The sequence below is a fragment of the Phodopus roborovskii genome, unplaced genomic scaffold, assembly GCF_943737965.1.
Source record: "Phodopus roborovskii unplaced genomic scaffold, PHOROB, whole genome shotgun sequence".
NCBI classification, from domain to species: domain Eukaryota; kingdom Metazoa; phylum Chordata; class Mammalia; order Rodentia; family Cricetidae; genus Phodopus; species Phodopus roborovskii.
Genome location: NW_026126648.1, coordinates 11656693 through 11677275, shown reverse-complemented (window position 1 = coordinate 11677275; position 20583 = coordinate 11656693). Strand labels below are relative to the sequence as shown.

Here is a 20583-nt window from a genome sequence, read left to right as displayed (position 1 = left end):
CTTTTACTCTCTCCCAAATCTGCTTCCTGTCTGTGAGACACCTCTTTAGGAGGCCGTCTAAGATAATGGGAAGGGATGTGATGCTTGAGACTGGCCAGAAGGTAGCAGGTACAAGGTGCTCAAGTTGCTTGAACTGCCTGCTGGATTAAATACCGTCCACCATGCTGCAGCTTCCCCTACCCTCTGGAAGGTTTTCCCAGCTGAGTGGTCCTTCTCAGCTTGCTCTTCCCCTTTCTCTTAAGGCTGCCTTGCTGAGCCTGAGTTCCTGGCATGCATCACACACAGCACCACTCAATGGGACAGGAACACAAGATGTTCCTTTTCTTTGAGGCAGAGTCTTGCTGTGCAGTCCAGATGGCCTTAGTTTCACAGTGGTCCCCTCCTTCATCTACCGGAGTACTAGACTATAAACACGTGCCACTATGAGGCCTGACATAGTTGTTTTTCTGTTGTTAAGAGTATATAAAAATGAGAAAAGGCGAACCAGGTATGCAATGGACCAGACTCTGGCTGGCAAGGTACTGAATCTCTCTGAGCCTTTTCTTCATGTGTAAAGGGGTGCTAGAATAACAATGTTCCTATCGTTGCTGTAGTCCTTGGGAACTGTGAATGGAAGGCTCTGTGCAGGACATCAGAGCCTAGCAGGGGCAGGTAGGGCAGACTACCAGCAAATTGCCCACTTCACAGGGTCGCCATACCTTGAACTCCGGGGCCTTGGCTTTCTCAAGAATGCTCAGGGCTCGCCAGTGGACAACCTCAGGCCGGGCCTTGGAGTCCTGGCTGTATTGCAGGCTCTCCTGGTGACCCTGGTCTGACAGCTGTGGAAGTGCCTGAAGGTCCTCCCTACAGTCACTGGCACATTGCTGCAGAGCCTGCTGCAGCTGACAAACACCCAGCCTAGGGCCAGGTCCCTCCCTGCCCTAGACTATTGCCGTTAAAGGCGACATTTCCAGAGCCCCTGCGTCCTTGCTGCACATCCACCTTTGGAACTGTTGAGAGGCCAGTGACTCCTTACTGAGGCTTTTCTTCCTGAAACTCTTCTAATGTACGGTGTTTAGTGTTTAACATCTCTACTGTAAGATAGAAAATACAGTTCAATTGTCTCTCCTTGGCTGTGGAGGACTGGTTCCATGAACATAGACAATAGGGTAGTGTCTGTATAACACACACACACACACACACACACACACACACACACACACACACACACCCCACATTCCTATATGTATAAAAAGCCTTCCTACATACAAATGCTATGTTAACAGTCATCAAGCTGCTTTGTTTACACAAACTATGACAACAAAAATGTATGCATACATTCAATGCAGATGCACTTTCCACCAAATATATTCAACCTGAAGTTGGCTGAATCTACAGATACAGAAACCAAGGACAAACACTCTTAATTGTGTGCTCAACCTCTGGTGCATATGTGTATACTCCCTATGGCTAAACTACAAGGGCTTTTATCTGACTTGTTCACTGATGGATCCCATCCACATGACTCAGAGTGGGTGCTGAAGTTTTTAATGAATAAGCAAAACCAAGAAGTCTAATCGTCCTGACCAGCTAGATGGAAACTGGCCCTGTGTGCTTTTCAAGGCTGTCTGCAGGAGGAGGCACAGGTGTACTCTGGGATGGGTGAGCCATATCCTATCCAGAGCTGTCGTGTTACCTGGATTTGTAGCTTGGCCTTTTGGCTTTGCCATTCCTCTGGTTGATATCCAATCTCCACTGCCTTCTCCTTTAGCACAGAGCCCAGTGGAGGTTTCAGGTCACTTCCTTCCTTGAGGGATTCTCCAATCCTTTGAAGATATGAACAATACAATGATTAGAGGTTGTAGATGTTTCAACAGCTCCTACCTGGGAGGAGGGAGCTCTTGGAGGAGTCACTGGGATAAGAAAACTTTGTCTTTCAAAAAGCAACTTGACTTAAGTTATAAGTTTTATTGTATAAGGTTCTACAGGAACTACCTGATCTTAGTGGGAACTTAACAACTGTGAGCTTGAGTTCTTCTAAGGGACTGAGAAGCAAATATATATATATATATATATATATATATATATATATATATATATATATATATTTATGGAGAAAAAGAAAGGAAGGAAGGAAAAAAGGAAGGAAAGAAGAAAGACAAAACTTTGCCCACCTTCCATACTTTCAAAGCATGCTCATAATTTTTTTTTTTTTTTTTTTTTTGGCTATCCCAGGTGTAAACTGGGAGATGATAATTAGGCTTCTCCTGATTGAAAACCTGGTCAAAAACTTAAATAATTTTGCATCTTAAGAAGATGCTGACAAATGTCTTTCAGGAAGATACTTTCTCACTCTGAACTCTGGAACTCGCTGAAAAACTAAAATGCTTAGATTGGGATGTGTTTACCTTGTTTAACAATGTGAAGGGATGTCACACAGAGGCCTTTAGTTTCTCGTGGCAAAAACATTAGGCCAGGGGACCAGTCATTAGGGGGTGGTAAAAGCTCCTGGGGAAAGGGCCATGAGGGTGGGGACTTCTGCTTTGCAGAGAAAAGACACACAGGTCCAGACACACAGGTATAAGATATGCATGTATAGGGCTGGAGAAGTTGCTCAGTGGTTAGGGATACTTGCAGTTCTTTTAGAGGCCTTGGGTTCAGTTTCCAACACCCACATGGTGACTCACAAACATCTCTATCTCCAGTTCTATGAGGCCTGATGTCCTACGCTGGGCCTCCACAGATATGCATACATGCATGCAGGCAAATATCCAAACATGTAAAAAATTAAAAAAAAATCTTTACACGATATACATGCATGAAAATATAATAATTAAACCCATCATAATGTCGTGTTACCACGACAACAATATGCCTTAGTTAGGAATTACTTCTTCAGCCTGAGTCCCAGCATGGGACTTGAACTCTAGTATGGCAGAGCCATAACACCCCATCCTCAGCTAGGGGTCAAAGGAATGTGAACCCAGCAAAGCATGGCCAAGTCAAGCTCAAAGGTAGACCACCATGAGGTAAATATCCTATCTTGAGGATGGCTGGTAAAGCAGCAGCAGCCATACAGGTGGAATACACAGGGGCTTCTTCTGGTAACAGTGTTCCCCTTGCTTTCCCGACAATAGAAGAAAAGGCTGTAGCTAGTCTAGGCTTGACTCTTGGGCAGAATTATTAATCTCTTTGAGCTTCAGGTTCTTTATAAGGTCCTCTGTGTTGGTGTGAAAGTTAAATAAGACAGTTTATGGGAAGCCATAGCTGTGTAGAAGAGCATGAAAGGTTTGTCTGTTCTCGCGCTAAGCACCAGGTTAATGCAGCCACTTGAGGATAGGAGGAATGAACAAGCACATCGGTCCTATCTGAATCTTCATGCTTGGCACACTCATAAGGCTGCCAGCTTACCTGCAGCTCTCTTCTTCATCGCTGCTGGTTCCTTCTTCAGCTGTCAGCTTCTCTGGGTCCTCCTCTCTGGGCAGTATCTGGGAAGGTTCCTTTGGCGTTGAGCATGGATCCTAAGGCAAAAAACGACAGGATGAAATTAAAGTTCCTGAATTTAATCTGGCTTGTTAAAAGCAGAAAGCGGGGAGAAAGGGCCTCCAGAGACCGGTTGGGAACCCCACTGGCAGATGCAGGACAGTAAGATTGGGACAGTGAAGTGCCTAGAGCACAAGCAGGTGTATGGTTTAGTGTGGGCTCTGGCCCTTGCGTCCTGATTAGCAGTCTGCACGATAATTCACATGGTTGTAAAACAAACCCAAGAGAGTGAATGTCTCGCCCAGTTCCCATCATCAGTGAATTGGGAAATGGGATAAGCAGTGGGGCCTTCCTATGCTGGTCTGATCTTCTTACTACCTTACATACGACACAGTCCTGAGTGTGCCCCACGGACGGTCCTGTTAGGCCTGACCCAGGAATGCACAGGGAAGGTCAGAGGGCAGTTCTAGCTGTCAGTCAGTGGTCAGCAAAGGTGATTGCGATAACTATTATTTGCTATACTCATACCCTAGACTGTAGTAGATGCAGGATTAGGAAACATGGATCTTGACAAATGGAAAATGGGGAGACTGTGGAAATGATTCCTAGCAGTGAGGCCTCAGAGCGCTTACTTAATCAGTTGAATTTTTTCATGTTATCCTTCTCTCCTTTCCACGGCAATTAAGGGAGCAAAGGCTTTTTTCCTTTCCCTGTTCATCATGAAAACAACTGCCCTTAAAGAGCAGAGGATAAGATAGGCAGGAACAGATTTATTCTCAACTGTCATCAAATGGTGGTAAGCTGAAACCTGACTTTTTTTCACAAGCTAGTTAGATGGCCTTGAGTTACGGTCCTCCCTTTTTTGAACCTATTTCTTCTCCTCTTCCTCCTCCTCCTTTAATGCAGACAAATGTGTTGGCTTGCACCTGTATTTGCCAAACTGTGCTTGACATCCTAGGATGAGGAACCTTGGCTAGGAAGAGGTATGTGAGCTGGAAGGTGGGTCCTTGGGCTCCCATGCCCAACTTGACCTGGAATGAAACCGCCTTCTGCCTTTTCCTGTACTGTGTTGTCTATTAAAGTCCACCATGTAAGGGTAATGATAACTTCCACGTGGAAAACACACTGTCAGTTCTCAGGGCTTAGCTAACTGGATCTCTCAGTAGACTTGGAGACAACTGTACAGGCTGATTTTCTGTATGAGCTTGACACTAGCTAGAGTCATTGGAGAGGAAGGAGCCTTGGTTGAGGAAATGTATCCATGAGATCCAGCTCTAAGGTATTTTCTCAATTAGTGATTGACATGGGAGGGTCCGGCCCATTGTGGGTGAAGTTTTCCCTGGGCTGCTGGTCCTGGGTTCTATAAGAAAAGAGGCTAAGCAAGCCAGCACAAGCAATCCATTAAACAGCACCCCTCCTCTGCTTCTGCATCAGCTCCTGACTTAGAGTCTCATCTGGTCCCATTGACTTAAATGTCACATGGATATGGATGCCACAGAAAAACAAATAGTTTATCACTCCACTTATCAGGGAAACAAAAAGTGGTCAAGTTAATAAAGTTGCACAGGAACTGTGATAGAGATAGAAGTAGAGAGTTTCATTCCTACAGGATGACTGTCACCTAGAGATCTGCTTGCTGTACAAGGCAGTACTTACTATAGTCAACAGTGATGGACAGTACAGTATTCTCACTACAGTGACAGACAGATAAACCTGAGAGATGAATGTTGTTTAGTTTCCTCATTGAACATGCAAGTGATGGTATCTGCTATTGTTTGGGTGTGATTTGTCCCTAAGAGTTGCTATGTTGGGAGGCTGTCCATCATTAGGGGCATAGAAACTCATGGGACCTTTAAGAAGTGCAGCCTAGTGAGAAGTTCTAGGTCACTGAGATCCTACTCTCAGAAGGGAATATTGGTCTCATGCAGTGAGTTTTGGAAAGAACAAGTTGTTACACAACCCCAAAATTGCTTCTCTCTGGATCCCTGCTTCATGGGTAAGCTATTCCTTCTGCACATGCCGGGGCCCTCTGCCAGAGCCAAGTCATGCTCCAAAACTGGGGCTAGAAAAAACTTTACAAGGCCATAAAGGTGCCTAAGGTGTTTCATTGTAGTACCACAAAAGGACTAACACAGAATCTTCCTCAAAGAATGAAAAGGCCATGCCTCCAACACCAGAGATTTAAAAAAGACCCCAGGGTTCTTCTGAAACAAAGGTTTGTTTTAGGAGTTTCCTAATCTGACCTCTTAATTATTGGGACTAAAGAATGAAGCTCTCAACTGTCATGCCAGATGCCAGTTTACATGAGAGGTGGTGAGCACCAGCCACTTGTAGGCACATTAGGTGCTGGAAAAGTAACTAAGAAGGCACAACTGTTTCCCCACAATCACGTGGGGAAGCAAGTGACACATAGCTTGACAATTCCAACGGACCATGAAAAGTCCCCCTTTCTCACCTGACCTTGTGTACCTGGTATTTCAAGTCAAACACATCATTCAAAGGTGCTGGCGGTGGGCTGGGGAGACGGTTCAGCTGTTAAGAGCACAGGTTGCTCTCTCAGAGCAGGTTTGATTCCAAGCACCCACACGATGGCTCACAACTATTTGTCTCTCCAGTTCCAGGCAATCTGACACCCTCTTCTGGACCCTGCAGGCACCTGACACACATGTTATACATGACACACAAACACTCTTATACATAAACACAAAACAGTGTTTAAAAGGATAACACTTGAATATTAAACAATGAACTTTATTGTGGAGAGCAATAAGCAGGTGAGCACTGAGTGAGCACTTCTAAGCCTAGAAACACAGTTAGTTAGAATATCGTACACGTCTCTGAACTCCAGCCAGAGCACAAACCTTTCAGCCATCCACTTCTTTGAATTCCAACAGGAACAGAATGCCCTATCCTGTAGTTGTCATCCTAGCAAGCCCTCCAGCAGGAATGGATACTCTGGCCTCTGGAACTGAGGGTATCATATGTTACTTGCCTCTGCATCTCTCTCTGTTTTAGGCCCTCCATTGGGTTCTCAGGTTCAGCTTGGTGGCCTCTCCACTGCTACAAGGGGCTAAGTATAAATAGGGCACACAGAAAAATAAACAACTCTGCCAAAATATCCACCAAAGAGCTTCTTCCCCAGCAAGGGTGGTTATTTCAAAACCTGTCAGTTATTTAACCTCATCAAGAAGTTTTTTTTGTTTGTTTTGTTGATGTCGTTGTTTTGTTTTTCTATTTTAAAGAAAAACTCACTTCCAGGAAATCTCCTGGACAGGAACATTCAAGGTCATTTTAAAGTCCAGTTGACCATCTTTCAGAGGTAACACTTTGCTCATCTTAAAATAGAGCTCCTAATGCAATGATGTTTTGCTGAAATGACAGCTAGGGACTGTAATAGATACTATAAAGTCGCCTTACATTTATAGAATGTTTAATGCTTTCAAGAAATGCTATCGTATGGTTTCTGCTGTTACCACAAGTCTCCCAGGAATGGAGGGTAGGGACTATTGCTGCCATATCACTGAAGGAAGTTACATAGGGCTTCAGTTTTCTATGCATAAAATAAAGAGGATACTGGCACATGCCTGGAGGTTATTGTAGGGCCTGTAGATACCAAGTCAGGGCTTTGCCTGTGTTTACCATCATGATATATGTGGGAACTGATCTCGAGGAGGTGTTTACACTTGTCTGTGGTCCTGAACAGGCCTGGGTAGGGCTAGCAGAACATGCATCTCAATCCCAAATGGGAGCTGCTGCCTGCCCTTCTTTAGATTGTTTTCTTGGGTTCCAGAGATTTGCCACTGCTACCAGGAATCTCTCCAACAGGTGAAATAATCCTGCCTTGTTCCCAGGGAGGTGGGACTAGACCCCTCAACTAACACCAGGTGGACTGTGCCAGCCCCTCGCAGCCTGACGATACTTGAGACATCACAGTTGTTTTCCTCTTGCATAGCTCATGGCTTCATATAATATTTCAGGTATGCATTCAGTAATCACACAGGGCTTCTGGTGAGCAAAGGATGCTTCCTAGGCCTATGGTACCCCTTTCTCCCTTCTCACAGCCTTCGGGAATCTCATCTTGTGTTTTTATTTCCTGTCTTGTGTTTTTCATCTGTCTGACGAGATCAGGCCATGTCAGCACACGTCAACAGATGTTGTCCTTTTCTAAACCCTCTAAGTGAGTTCCCTCTCTAGTAAGGGCTGTACACAAGCCTTTCTGATGCTGTTGTAGTACTCATCACACCATGGTATTCTTTAAGTAAATATCTGTTTTCTCCCAGCTGAACTTGAGCCCTCCAAGGAGAAAACTGGGCCTTGATCAGCTAGGCATCCAGCTCCAAGTGCTGTACAGTGAAAATACCCACACACTCTCAGAGATGGAATGACTTCACTAATGGCTGTAACAGCAGCTCTTTTCCTTCTGTAGAGCATCCAGGCAGGGGCTGCTATAAAAATCTCTTCCCCGTTTTGTCTCTAGTTTGGTATCTATGTACCAAGAGTCTTCCAGAATAAGGTTCCTTTTCAATTTTACCAAGACTAGACAGGCTTTGTGAAAACCAATGAATGACACTATAGACCTAAGAGAATCACAATACAAAAGATTTAGTTGGACATTTGCTAATTTTGGTGAGGACATATCCCAAAGCCACACCCAGGTCTGAACAAGGACAAAGATTTAGTTAGATCCTAGCTAACTTTGGTGGGGACACACCCCAGAGCCACACCCAGGCCTGGCAACCTTCTCTGCATGCTTAGGGAGTGGAAATTCTGCTCTTAATTCACATCGTTATTTTTAATCACTCTTGACTCACTAAGATACTGGGGCAGGACAAACAACAGCCCAAGTTTAAAACACTGACTCTTAAATTTTATAGACGCTGATCTAGCAGGAGCATCACTGAGGAGGCTAGCACCTAACACTCTGCTTTGGTGCCCATGTGCCACCATCAGAACAGCCCCTCTCAGGTTCTTTTCCACGTAGCATTCATGTTGTTGTAGGCTTGGCTATAGGACAGCATGCGGGAGTGATGTTAGGCACATGAAATGTAGACCTTGGCCATGCTTCTCACAGGGTTGCCATGCAAATATTTGAACTAAAATTCTGAAACTCTGTCAATGTTCAAAAGGTTTTGGAAATCATCGTATTGACAAGTGTGTTGATATAGCCACTTACATATGCTGGTAGTGGTAGTAGGTACTGGTTCAGCATCACTGGGAAAGTGCATGGTGGTATCTATTGAAGCTAAACATTATCTTGAGAATGAGTAAGTTCTATAACATGAAGAATTATTCACACATACTAAGTGCTGTTTCCAATACTGGAGATATACCAATTCATTTGACTGCCTGAAGTAGATGGTAGCATCAACCTCATTTTACAGGAAAGAAAATTAAAGCAAAGTATGGCAAATGTCTGCCCAAGATTATCCAGCCAGTAAAAACTCAGGCAGCTGGTTTGTCAATGAGCTTGTTTATATATTGCATATACCATGTATTATATCCATATGTAGGCCCACTGCAGAGTGTTTTTATAAGAAAAAGATTAAATGTATTGTAGTTTCTTTCATAAAGGAGAACTTAAAAAAGGTTGTTTTTAAAACATGTTAGCCTGGCCCAAGATGGAGTCTCCCAAAACACCAAGATGGACAATCCATGCGGGAATGTGCCTTTTCAGGGAAGTGGAAACTGAGTGTTCTACACTTCTCACAAACCATATGACCCTTATCTCATGGGAGCAGCTTGATCACAACATCCTGATACCCTAATGACCAGAAGTCCCCTCCTCCTACTCATTGATGCATCCCAATCCTCAACTCCGGCAGGCACACCTGTGAGACCACAGGTCACACCTGCAAGAAACTAGAACCTTCTTTTCCCCCTCTGTTCCCTCAGACCTAATTCCCAAGACTCATACCCCAGCTCTGTGGCAGAACACCCAGGGAAACAAAGAACGAATTACAGACCAATTTCTCTTATGAATGTAGATGAAAACAATACTCAATACAATAATTGCAAATTGAATCCAAGAACACATCATAAAGACCATCCACCATGATCAAGTAGGCTTCATCCCAGAGATGTGGGGATGGCTCATCAGTAAATATAATTCATCATATAAACAAACCTAAAGAAAAAGGCCACATGATCAGTTCATTAGATGCAGAAAAGGTCTGACAAAATCCAATGCCCCTTCATGATAAAAGTCCTAGAGAGGTCAGGTATGCAAGGGACATACCTAAACTTAATAAAGGTAATTTATAGCAAGCCTATAGACAACATCAAATGAAATGAAGAGTAACTCAAAGCAATTCCATTAGAATCAGGAACCAGACAAGACTGTCCACTCTCTCCATATCTATTCAATACAGTATGTGAAGTTTTAGCTAGAGCAATAAGACAACTGAAGGAGATCAAGGGGATACAAATTGGAAAAGGAGAAGACAACGTATTATTTGCAGATGATATGATAGTATACATAAGTGATCCCAAAAATTCTACCAGAGAACTCCTACATGTAAGGCTAGTTGCTAAGAACTGAGGAAGTATAAGAACATCTCCAGGCTTCTCAGGCAGAAATCTCAGTGGACTAGAACAGCCTGAGAGCAGGAAGAACCGACCCCAGGGAGGAAGTAGCCTCTGATTCCGCAGCTTCTCTTCTAGCACAGCATGTAGGCAAAAGGTTCTCTTCCAGTCTATTGTCAGAGGCAACAGATGTAGTCCTGGTCACTTTCCTTAATCCCAAAAGAGTTGAGGCCCTTTTCCGTGGAAGGTCTGTTAATATGTCACACACTGAGTTAGAATGAAACAGGGCCAGCTCCAGTGGCTCCTTCCTGGCTCAGCTGCTAGGGATATGGAACTTGTTAGGTTTCAAACCTGGAGTAAATGGCTTTGGCACCCATTTAACACATGAAAGCAGACACTGGCCTCCCTGCATCCTTCAGTCCCTAACCGTTACAGGGACCTCTTGCTTGGTATACCACGCCCCTGCCCTAAACTTCTCCAGCCCAAGGGTGGGGTTACCATTCCCCATATAATCCAACCATTTTTGTTACCTGGCTCTTTTGCCTACTCTGGGCCTCCTAGTCCCCTCTCTCTCCTCCCCCATCTTCTCATGTGACACAGCCCAGTCTGGCCATGTCCATTCTGGACTCTCCCAGGTGTCCCTGCCTCTGGCCATGCTCTCCCACATATCAGCAATAACCCTTTAAGGATTAATCTACTTGGTAGGTCGAGGAAAGGTACTTTACAGATGTAATATAGAGATGTATATAGATAGCTTGAGAAAAAAATGTAGAATGCTACTGACTGGCTGATCTTTTTCTAGAACCAAGCGAGGTTCTAATTATCCATGGCTTGTGCAGCAGCCTGCTTAAACGTGTCTAACTGACCCAGGAGAACTGTGCCCAGGTTAATGACCACATTCAGGAGGCTTTGTCTCATTACCCAGAGTCTCTTGTTTTTTGTTTCAGGTTTTAAGGCTAGAGGCATTTATCCAACAACATAACATACCTCTACCTCCACGGGGAACTGAGGCAGGCTCCCAGAATCTAAGTTGCCAGCTCTGTGGTATGGTGGAGAGCCAGGTAACCTTTAGGTTTTTTTGTGCACTCATTAGGGAATATTTCTCTTTTCCTTTATTTTTATGTCCCCTCTGTGTCCCAAGTTATACATGCAGATAGTAGCAGGCTTCTTTACCTGCCCCCTCAGCAAAGCCAAATGCTTAAGGGGGAAAAATCAGCACAAAATCCATTAGTAAAAAAATCATGAAGGAAATAAAGTTCTGAGGAATTAGCCTTGTGGCTTGAAAAAAAAAAACAAAAAACAAAACAAAACAAAACAAAACAAAAAACCTTGTCCAATTAATCTTCTAAAAAGGCTGCCTAGCAGAGGGAAAAAAAGGGGAATCTGCCCAGCACTAACCACAGACCCCGCTCAGCTCTCCCTCCACATCTGTGTTCCTGTTTCATGTCAAAGCAGTCTTGCTTACGGAGCTGTCCTTGCAGGGGCCCTAAGGGTGGAAACTGGGTCGTGTGTTGTATCTGTAGTAAGCTGTATTACTTTCCTAGGTTTGCAGTGAGACATTCCCACTGCATAAACAATAGACATTTATTCTCTTCTGGCTCTGAAGACCCAACATCTAACTGTTCAGTGCTGGCTGGGCTGGTTCCCCTTTCAAGCTCTAAGGGCGAGCCTGCTCCCCCCGGCCCCCATCCCTTAGTGTCTGGTGGCTGCTGGCAATCTTCGATTTTCCTTGGTATGTCAGACACATTACTCTAATGTCTGCCAGTGGTCTCATGGCTTCCTTCCCTAAGTATTTGTTTTTACATAGCCTTCTTCTAAGGACAACAGTCATTGGATCTAGGACCTGCTCTAATCCAATGTGACCTCAAATGGTTACCTCTACCCAGTCTTTATTTCCAAATGACGCCACCTTCTCAGGGGATTGGGGTTTAAGATTCCAACATACCTTCCTCAGACACAGCTTTAACCCACAGAGCAGGTGAATAATGGGCACTGCTAATATCCCCATCTAATTCATAAGTAGAACTAATTCCCCTGGAGCTGGTCAGTGAGGGTCCTGACTAGAACAACTCTTGATTCCTATTTTGGCATCAGGAGACATAGAAAGCCACACCTTAAATTTTACTTATTTTATTGCTGTTCAGGTTTTTTTATTTTTTTTAACTTCAGACTCCAGGTGGGAGAATACTATACAGCAGAGTCTGAAACTTAACCATCAGGCTCCTTGTTCACCCATTTCTACGTGCCTTGGCATCTGCCACTTTCTCTCCCAGTCCTCCAGGCACTAGACCTAACACTATTTCTTAGGGCAGGCCTTGCTAAGATGGTGACTGGGAATTTTTGGGAGTCCTCCCGGGGGGGGGGGCACATTTTACCTAGGAAACAGGGGCCCTTCACGGGATTTTTAATTTCATTAATGACTTAGAGGGCTGGCAGACTAAACCTAAGCAGCTACGCACTTAGCGTAGGAAGGGAGGAGGAAACCGGGAAGGACGAAAGCAAAAGCAGCCACTTGGCGGAAGGAAGGTACAATAACCCAGACAACTAGAGAGAAAGCCCTAAGAGGGAAAGGCTTGGACGGCCACTCTGCTTTATCTAATTCTCCTTTCCTAATGAAGACGAGAAGAGACAAAAGTTATCGCATGCCTAGGACACATAGGTATGAGATTTCTTAATGTCTTTAAAAAAAAAAAAACGTTTAGTGGGTAAAATAAGCAGCATTGAATTGCTGCACAGACTAATTGAGAGAAGAGTGTCTAGAAGGCACTATTAAATTACGAAGTTTTACCTGCGGTGAAAATCATTAGCCAACTAATTGCAACTTGTCAATTAAACAGATTGGTTCCCCCCCCCTCCCCCCCGCAGATTCGAAGGAAACCGAAGCCAACGGCCACAATGGAAGCTCAGACACTGCTGGTAAACCTGTGTAGCTCTCACACTTGTCATCAGCACAGTGGACGCAAGAAGGGGAGGGAAGGAACACAGCAAGGGAAGACTAGCAGACACTGAAGGTGGCCGCTTGTCTTTAAGCTGTCATTTTGAGGGAGACACAGGTTTCTAATCATAGCAACACTCGGTGGAGACATGTACACAGCAATGTACCACAGTGTATTCATGCCAGTCACACACGAACGTGTTTGTGCTGGCTTGGATGAGAATGGCCCCTTATAGGCTCATATATTTGAATCCTTGGTCCCCAGTTGGTAGAATTGTTTGGGAAGGAGTAGGAGATGTGGCCTTGTTGGAGGGGATGTGCCACTGGGGGGGTGGGGTGGGGTTTGTCTTTTCCCAGTTAATTCTCTATGTCTCACGCTTCTGTCATGGCTGTCTTCTTGCAGCCACGGTTTCCATCATAATCACCATGGACTCTAACTCTCTGATACTATAAGCCCCAGATAAACACTTTCTCTTATAAGTTGTATTGGTCGTGGTGTCGTATCACAGCAATAGAAAAGTGACTAAGAGAGTATCTTTGCCACTTTAAATCTTTTAGTTCTCACAACACTCCCATTGTATTGCACTTGAGGCAATCTGTTCTGGCCAAGGGAGGCTAGCCACTTGAAGGGTACGAAAGGATGAGTAGGAGGCTTCCAGGAGTGAAGGTAGGAAAGGGCATTCTATGAAACAATATTAGCAGGTATAATGAGAGCCGGCAGTTAATATTAAAGCAGTAATAAAAACCCATTAAGGGAAACTCTGGTCAAGAGAATAGACTCTCTGGCTAGGGTAAAGGCCCAACATTCCAGTTGTGTTGGGTCAGTTACCTAGCCAAGGACCACCTTAGGAAGGCAGGCTCACATTAAGCCACACCAAAGAGTTAAATGGAATCATTTTTCCTTCAATGAGACACTGTATTTTCTTTCCCAGAATTCCCACTCACCTTCTCCCATGGTGCAGTCTCTACAAACAACCACAGTTTGGGGCTGGGTTTTTCAGCCCATCAGAGGCCTCAATCCGAAAGGCTCAGCTGCTCCTTTTTCTGGTTTCTTTTTTTATGAATGCCAGGCAAAACTGTAAGTACTTTTTTTCCTGACATTTTCAACTTCTTTACTCTTCTTTTCTTTTCTTTTTTTTTTTTTTTTTCCTTCTTTACTCTTTCTTTAACGCTCCCTTTCCTGCTGTGTGGCTGCTTATCTACCATGCATCTGACATCTGTACCAATTTAATTGGCATGGCTGTTTTCCTTCTCTCCTCCATCCTCCTCCTCTGGGCAGCTTCTGTGCTTTGCAGCTTGCCTGCCCTGGGCCTTTCCTCTTTTAAACTCTAATAAGATTGCCCTCAAGCTTCCATTTGAGTCTATTTTGAATGTTTTTTGCAGGTGACCCTAGCCTCCCCCTGTATCGTTTGGCAACCATGAAGGACCACCACATCTCCAGTGACAATGGGATGAATGTGACATTGAAGTAAGGTTCTGTCTGGTGAGTGTGTCCTGAGAGAGTAGACAGGACGGGTGGAGTCTGTGGAATAATGGTGCTAAGTTAAGCTGAGCCAAAACTGGAATAAAGATAGGGATTGCAGATTTTAGGGAAGACGGGATGGCCCTTATTGTAGGATCTGATGTTAGAAAATGAATAGGTCCATGGAGAACACTTCTGACCATGCTCCTTCAGAATGTAGATGGTATCACAGCAAAGTTGCTGCTTTCTATGAAGCTCTTTAGAGAGGATCTTTCTAGGTTTATGAAATATACAACTTTTTATTGTTGTTGTTTTGTCTTGTTGTGCTTTATTTTAAGAGCCATGGTGCTACTATATTGCCCAGGTTGCTCTTAAATTCCAGGTCTTAAGCAATCTCTATGCTTTAGCCTCTGAGTAGCTAGCATTACAGACACGGTTCCAATGCCTAGCCTGTAACTGTTATGTAACACCTCTAAGTAACCTACTGAGGTGAAAAATTCTGAGAGTCTTGCCCAAGACATTGTGTAGAAAGCAGGGAGGAGCTGGACAGGCTTGAGCCATAGCATCCACATGGCTGGACCTGGGTGGCTGTGACAGTGGGGTTAGGAAGGGGCTGAGGCTGATAACGAGAGATCTGGGAGATGGAGTCCCCCAAGACACCAAGATGGACAATCCATGCGGGAACGTGCCTTTTCAGGGAAATGGAAACTGAATGTTCTACACTTCTCGCAAACCATATGACCCTTATCTCATTGGAGCAGCTTGATCACAACATCCTGATACCCTAATGACCAGAAGTCCCCTGAAAAAAATCTTGCTCACAACAGTCATTAGTAGTGGCAGTATTGTGTGTAGTGATACCTTTCCCCTTAAGTACTCTTCTGCCATTCTCCCATCTAACAAAAACCACTCAATAAAATCCAAAACTCCCCTTCCCGTGTGGCCGCTTTCCCTGGAGACTGCACATGTGTGGAGTCCACCCGCCAGGAGAACTGGATGTGGCCAGGGGAATGTTTCCATTTCCAGTTGTGACAAGGGATTAGTTAGTGGCACCGTTCCTATGACAAAAGGAATTGAAGCCGAAGAACAGATTGCAGCTCTGCCCATGGTCATGGCTCACAACAGGTCCTGATGATCCTCAGCCGTTGGAGTTGACACCACAGGTAACCCTGACACACTGATGAAGACTGGGGCCAACCCAGCCAGAGTATGACTCTCACGGTTGCTACTTATGAATTATGCATTGGGGGGAAGTGGAGTTACCATTTCTGTCTCTGCTTGCTCAATTTCCAAATTAGAGGTAATAATAGCATCTGTATTATAAGAGTGGAAAGGTAATACATGCAAAACAACTTAGTACCCTGATTAAGGAGACAGTAAGCCACTTTTTAATGGCGCTAGCTGCTCTCACACACTGTAAGCTCTGTGGAGCAGAGTAGTCATAGGAACAGTGAGAAGATGGGAGGCGCTGAAGGAGTAAGGAAAAACAGAGGCACAGAAGGCAGAGGAGGGGAGGGAGGCGGAAGAGAGAGACCTCCTTGCTGTGCAGCTCCTTAGAATGCATCAGGACATAAACTCCCTGCGGAGATTCTTCCAAAGCCAACTTGAGATCCTGAAATAACAGGCCTCAGGCAGCACATGGTCAGTAGTTATTTGGTTTGTTTTTGTTTTCCTCTTTAATGGCCATTCCGGAGATGGAAAAAGAACTAGAGAAAATTATGATCAGCGATTGAACACTCACAGGTCAGAAGAAATAATATACCACACACGCAGACGTAAACATGGCAAACTTTACTCTGTCACCTCATGCATTCTTGAAACCTACCTCTTGGATATGTAGTTCTAAGCAACTGACACTATTTCCCACACAGTCTCTGTGTTCTAGGAAGCACTTCAGTGTTGTTAAGTGTGTTGGGTGTGTAGCTGAGTAGGTTAGCTCTTGCCTCCTAAAGCCCTAGAGGCTGCGGTGCAAGGTAGGGGTGAGAAGCCAGCTTCATAGGTCCCTGAGGGCACTAGGAGACATGCATCTCTTCGAGGTTTGATGGACAGCAAGGAAAAAGAGGCCTCTCTATACTTTTGGTCCAACCAGGCTCCAAAATGGCTCTGAGATCCTGTTGGCAGCCTCTTCCGCTAATTCTCAATACTGTTGAAAAACCTGTGCTTTGATTTTTTTTTAAAAAAAACCCAAGACGAATATCCTTAGTTTGGATTACATGTATCTATCAATGCAGTTTTAATATACTTGTCATAACAGAAGGGGCCTAGGAAGGCCCACAAAGTGCCTTGGGCCCACAAAGGTGACAATGCATCTTGGAGTAGAATGATATGAGGTTTATCACCCTGTTATCTTAGCTAAGGAACCAATAGCAGTGGCCTCCAGCTTCCTTCCATTATGTGAGGCATTAAAGGCCTCTTTGTTTAAGACTCTATAAATCAGACTCTTTGTTACTTGCAGCTAAATTTATGCCTCCCTCCCTCCCCGCTCCCTCCCCAGACAGCCTTCCTGCCTGGCTGGACGCCCTTTATTTTGTTCAGAGGACATAGAGAAGTGGTGAACTTCTGATCCCATTTGGCCAGAAACTCCCAGGGGTCACAGCCTTCATTTACAAGCCATGCGGTTTTGGGATTTACCTCCAGTAGAGAACTCTGAAGCTTCACACTGAGGGCAGCTTTCTCATCTTCCAGCTGCTTTATTTCCCTTTCTGATTTTGTCTTTACTTCTTCCAACCGAGCTTCCATTTCCTAAGTGAAGATGAGAAGGGTTAGCTACACAAGGAGGGAAAACAGACTGCTTACGTATCTACACCTTGCCTTATCCCTCAAGGAGTTTAAAGAAGCCAGCAAAAAGAAGTGCCATAGGAGCACATGGAGTCTGAGCACATCGCCCATCAAGAGAAAAGAAACGCTGTGTTCATACCACACGGCCTGGTACATATACAGACCCACCGGGGAATGGCAGGTAGATCCTAAACTCTAAATTTTCTAGCATCAAACAAGAAAAGGGATGACTGAAGTGTCCCATCAGTAAAAATCAAAATAACAAAGAACACCCAGCAACATTTCCATGGCATCTTCCTATCTTAACGGGAGTTATACAGTAGTTGGAATGATGGCTCCTCCACAGCCCCTCCCACAGCCTTCCAGCTTCAGTATGAAGCAGTTATGGAACATTCTGGAGACCATGTGAGAAGCACTGCCTCATCGTCTTAGCTCTGTCATCCTAAGCGTGTTCCCTCCTGTGTGTGCTCACTGTGTTACATGCTTAGCACAACAACAGTTCAGTAAACGATAAGCGCGTGGTCACTCCTAGGGATGCCCAGCTTTTCCAATATGGCTCACTTTATGGAAAAAGTCTCAAATACCCAGAGGAGAAGGCCGTCCATGGCTTCCGGCTGGCCTTTGGCTAGATAGCCCCATTCATTCATCAAACAAATATTTACTAAGTTGTGCCATATGCTGGGAACCGGTCTCAAAACTGGAGTACAACAAAAACTCCCTTACATGCTTAAATTCCAGCGGACTTATTTGGGATGTAGGCAATGGGACTCACTGAAAGGAAATGGCTCAGTGGTTAAGAACACTAACTGTTCTTGAAGAGGACCAGTGTTCTGTTCCCAGCGCCCACATGGTGGTTCACAACCATCTGTAACTCCAGTCCCAGGGCATCTGACACCCTTTGCTGGCCTCTGTGCTCTCTCTCTCTCTCTCTCTCTCTCTCTCTCTCTCTCTCTCTCTCTCTCACACACACACACACACACACATCCTTAAAATGAATAAAATTAAAACAAAAACAAGTAAGACAACTATAAGAAGTTCCCAACCCAAGTCCCAGGTCACTCCAGCCTTTCCTGTAAATAAGACAGTGCTCTATCTGAAGGGAATGTGGAGAGCAGAAGTTGTATGCTGGTTACAGAACTTTCTGGTCTGAGAGTGGATTGGCATAATAAATGTGCCTGAGGCATCTGATTGATCTAATAAAAAAAAAAATGAATGGCCAATAGGTAGGCAGGAGGGGATGGGTGGGGCTGGCAGGAAGAAAGAGTAAATAGGAGGAGAAATCTGGGTTCAAGAGAAAAAGAGGGAAGGGAACAAGGGAGAGAGAGAGAGGGACAAGGGGCAAGGAACCAGGCGGCACCAGTGAGCCAGATACTGGAGGAAGCAAACAAGTAGACATACAGCAAGAAAGGTTAAAAGCGCCAAAGCAAAAGGTAGATAAACAGATTAATTTAAGTTAAAAGAGCTAGCCAGAAACGAGCCTGAGCTAGACTGAGCATTCATAACTGCAAATAAGTCCCTTGTGTCATGATTTTGGGAACTTGGTGGCGGTGTAAAAGCAAGAGCCTGGAACAGATTTCTTGTTATATAAAGATTTTAATTTGTTCTTGGAAAACGTAACTTATGGTTGCGAGGTAACCTTTTCTTCTGAGTAGAAATCTTTGCATTGGGAGGTGTAAAAGGGAGAAGAGAATTATAAGAAAAGGGAAAAGTAAAAAATGAGAGAGAAGAAAGATATAGAAGGAAAAACACCAGAAAAGGACTAGAAACGAAAAGGAAAGGAAGGAAAAGAAGAAGAACAACCCCAGGATGAAGAAACAGAACAGAAACAACCAGCAGAGAGAAAAACAAAATGAAGAATTAAGTTTTGGCCCTCAGATAAACTTGCTTATATATCTAACAGTCTGCCTATCCACATCTTCTCCCCAGTTTCTCAGACCTGCTGAGAGCCTCCTGGGGGGGGGGAGGTGGCTGCTAGGCCCCTTGGTGGCAAATGACACTAACGGAATAGCTACAATATGTGAATTCCAATGACACAGTCAGTGCATGCTGGTAAATGTTTAACAGCTGACTTCTCAAATATGTAAATTAACTGATTAATACCACATCCACGGTCGCATTTCTTGGTTTTCATGATATAAGTACCTTTACTGTGACCAATGTCAAATTAGTACAGTGATGTATGAAACTGGAAAGAGGGTGTGACAGCTGCCTCCTGAGCTAGTGTGAACTGGCTACAACTCATCCTGGGTATTAGAAAATAAGGCAGTTGAGTAGGGGAACACAGCGAATAGCAGTTCACGTGTTATCCCCTGGTATAAGTGCTGATGTATAGACAGGGTGATTGTATATATCAGAGCTGGATGGGTAAGACTTGAGCGGAGATAGACATTTAAGCCAGGATTGCTAAGATGAGTAAGAACAACATGGGTGGATTTGAGAGCGAGGAGGGAATTGTTGCCCATCAAGGGAAATCTATGCACAGGGGCCCCAAAGGAAAGAACAGAGCACACGAGGAGCAAACAGAGGGCAGAGTTGGAAGCAGGTGGGAGGAGCAAACTGAAGTCTCTCTGAAGAACTGTGGGATAGAACTCAAGTTCACTGTTGTGATGAAAGGGAGCTTAGCCGAGGCTAAGCTGGCGCAAGCTCCTACTACAATGGACTGGGTGATATGGAGTGGGCAGGATGGAAACAGACAGGTTACGGCATGGTCTATCAAGTCATGGTGGCTGACTAGGTCAACCTGGAGTATTGAGAACAGAAAAGAGGATGTGGAGAAAGTGGAACACTCCTCCACTGCTGGTGGGAGTGCAAACTCATACAGCCACTTTGGAGATCAGTATGGCGGTTCCTCAGGAAAATGGGAATTAGTTTACCACAGGATCCGGCAATCCCCCTCTTAGGCATATACCCAAAGGATTCACATCAATGCAACAAAGACATCTGTTCAACTATGTTCATAGCAGCACTATTTGTAATAGCAAGAACCTGGAAGCAACCTAGATGCCCTTCAATTGAAGAATGGTTAATGAAGATGTGGCACATCTACACAATGGAATACTACTCTGCAGAAAAAAATAATGGTATCTTGAAATTCGCAGGCAAATGGATGGCACTTGAAGAAACCATCCTGAATGAGGTAACCCAGTCACAAAAAGAGAAACACAGTATGTACTCACTCATATATGGATTTTAGACCTAGATCAAATGATCACCAGCCTATAATTCACATCACCAGAGGAACTAGGATACAAGTTGTATTCTAAGAGATTCATATAAAGTCCCTCACAGAACTGGGAAGGGACAAGTCCCCCAGACCTCAGGTATAGTGGGGGAGGACAGCTAATGGAGAGAGAAGTAGGAGAAAATGAGAGGGAGGAGAGGAAGGCATGTGCGACCAGGAGGATTGAGCCTGGTTAGGAATGGA

The 20583-nt window shown here is 44.5% G+C and overlaps 1 protein-coding gene across 1 annotated transcript in view; it reads right to left on the bottom strand.

The window, feature by feature from the left end:
- The window catches only part of Fam184b (family with sequence similarity 184 member B), an 82282-nt gene that overhangs the window by 18746 nt on the left and 42953 nt on the right, over window positions 1–20583 (bottom strand). The window contains exons 6-8 of the mRNA XM_051174076.1: window positions 17013–17123; window positions 3391–3500; window positions 1676–1805 (exon numbers count right to left, since the gene is read on the bottom strand). Of these exons, the coding sequence (XP_051030033.1) occupies window positions 1676–1805; window positions 3391–3500; window positions 17013–17123 (351 nt within the window). The remainder of the gene's footprint in view (window positions 1–1675; window positions 1806–3390; window positions 3501–17012; window positions 17124–20583) is intronic.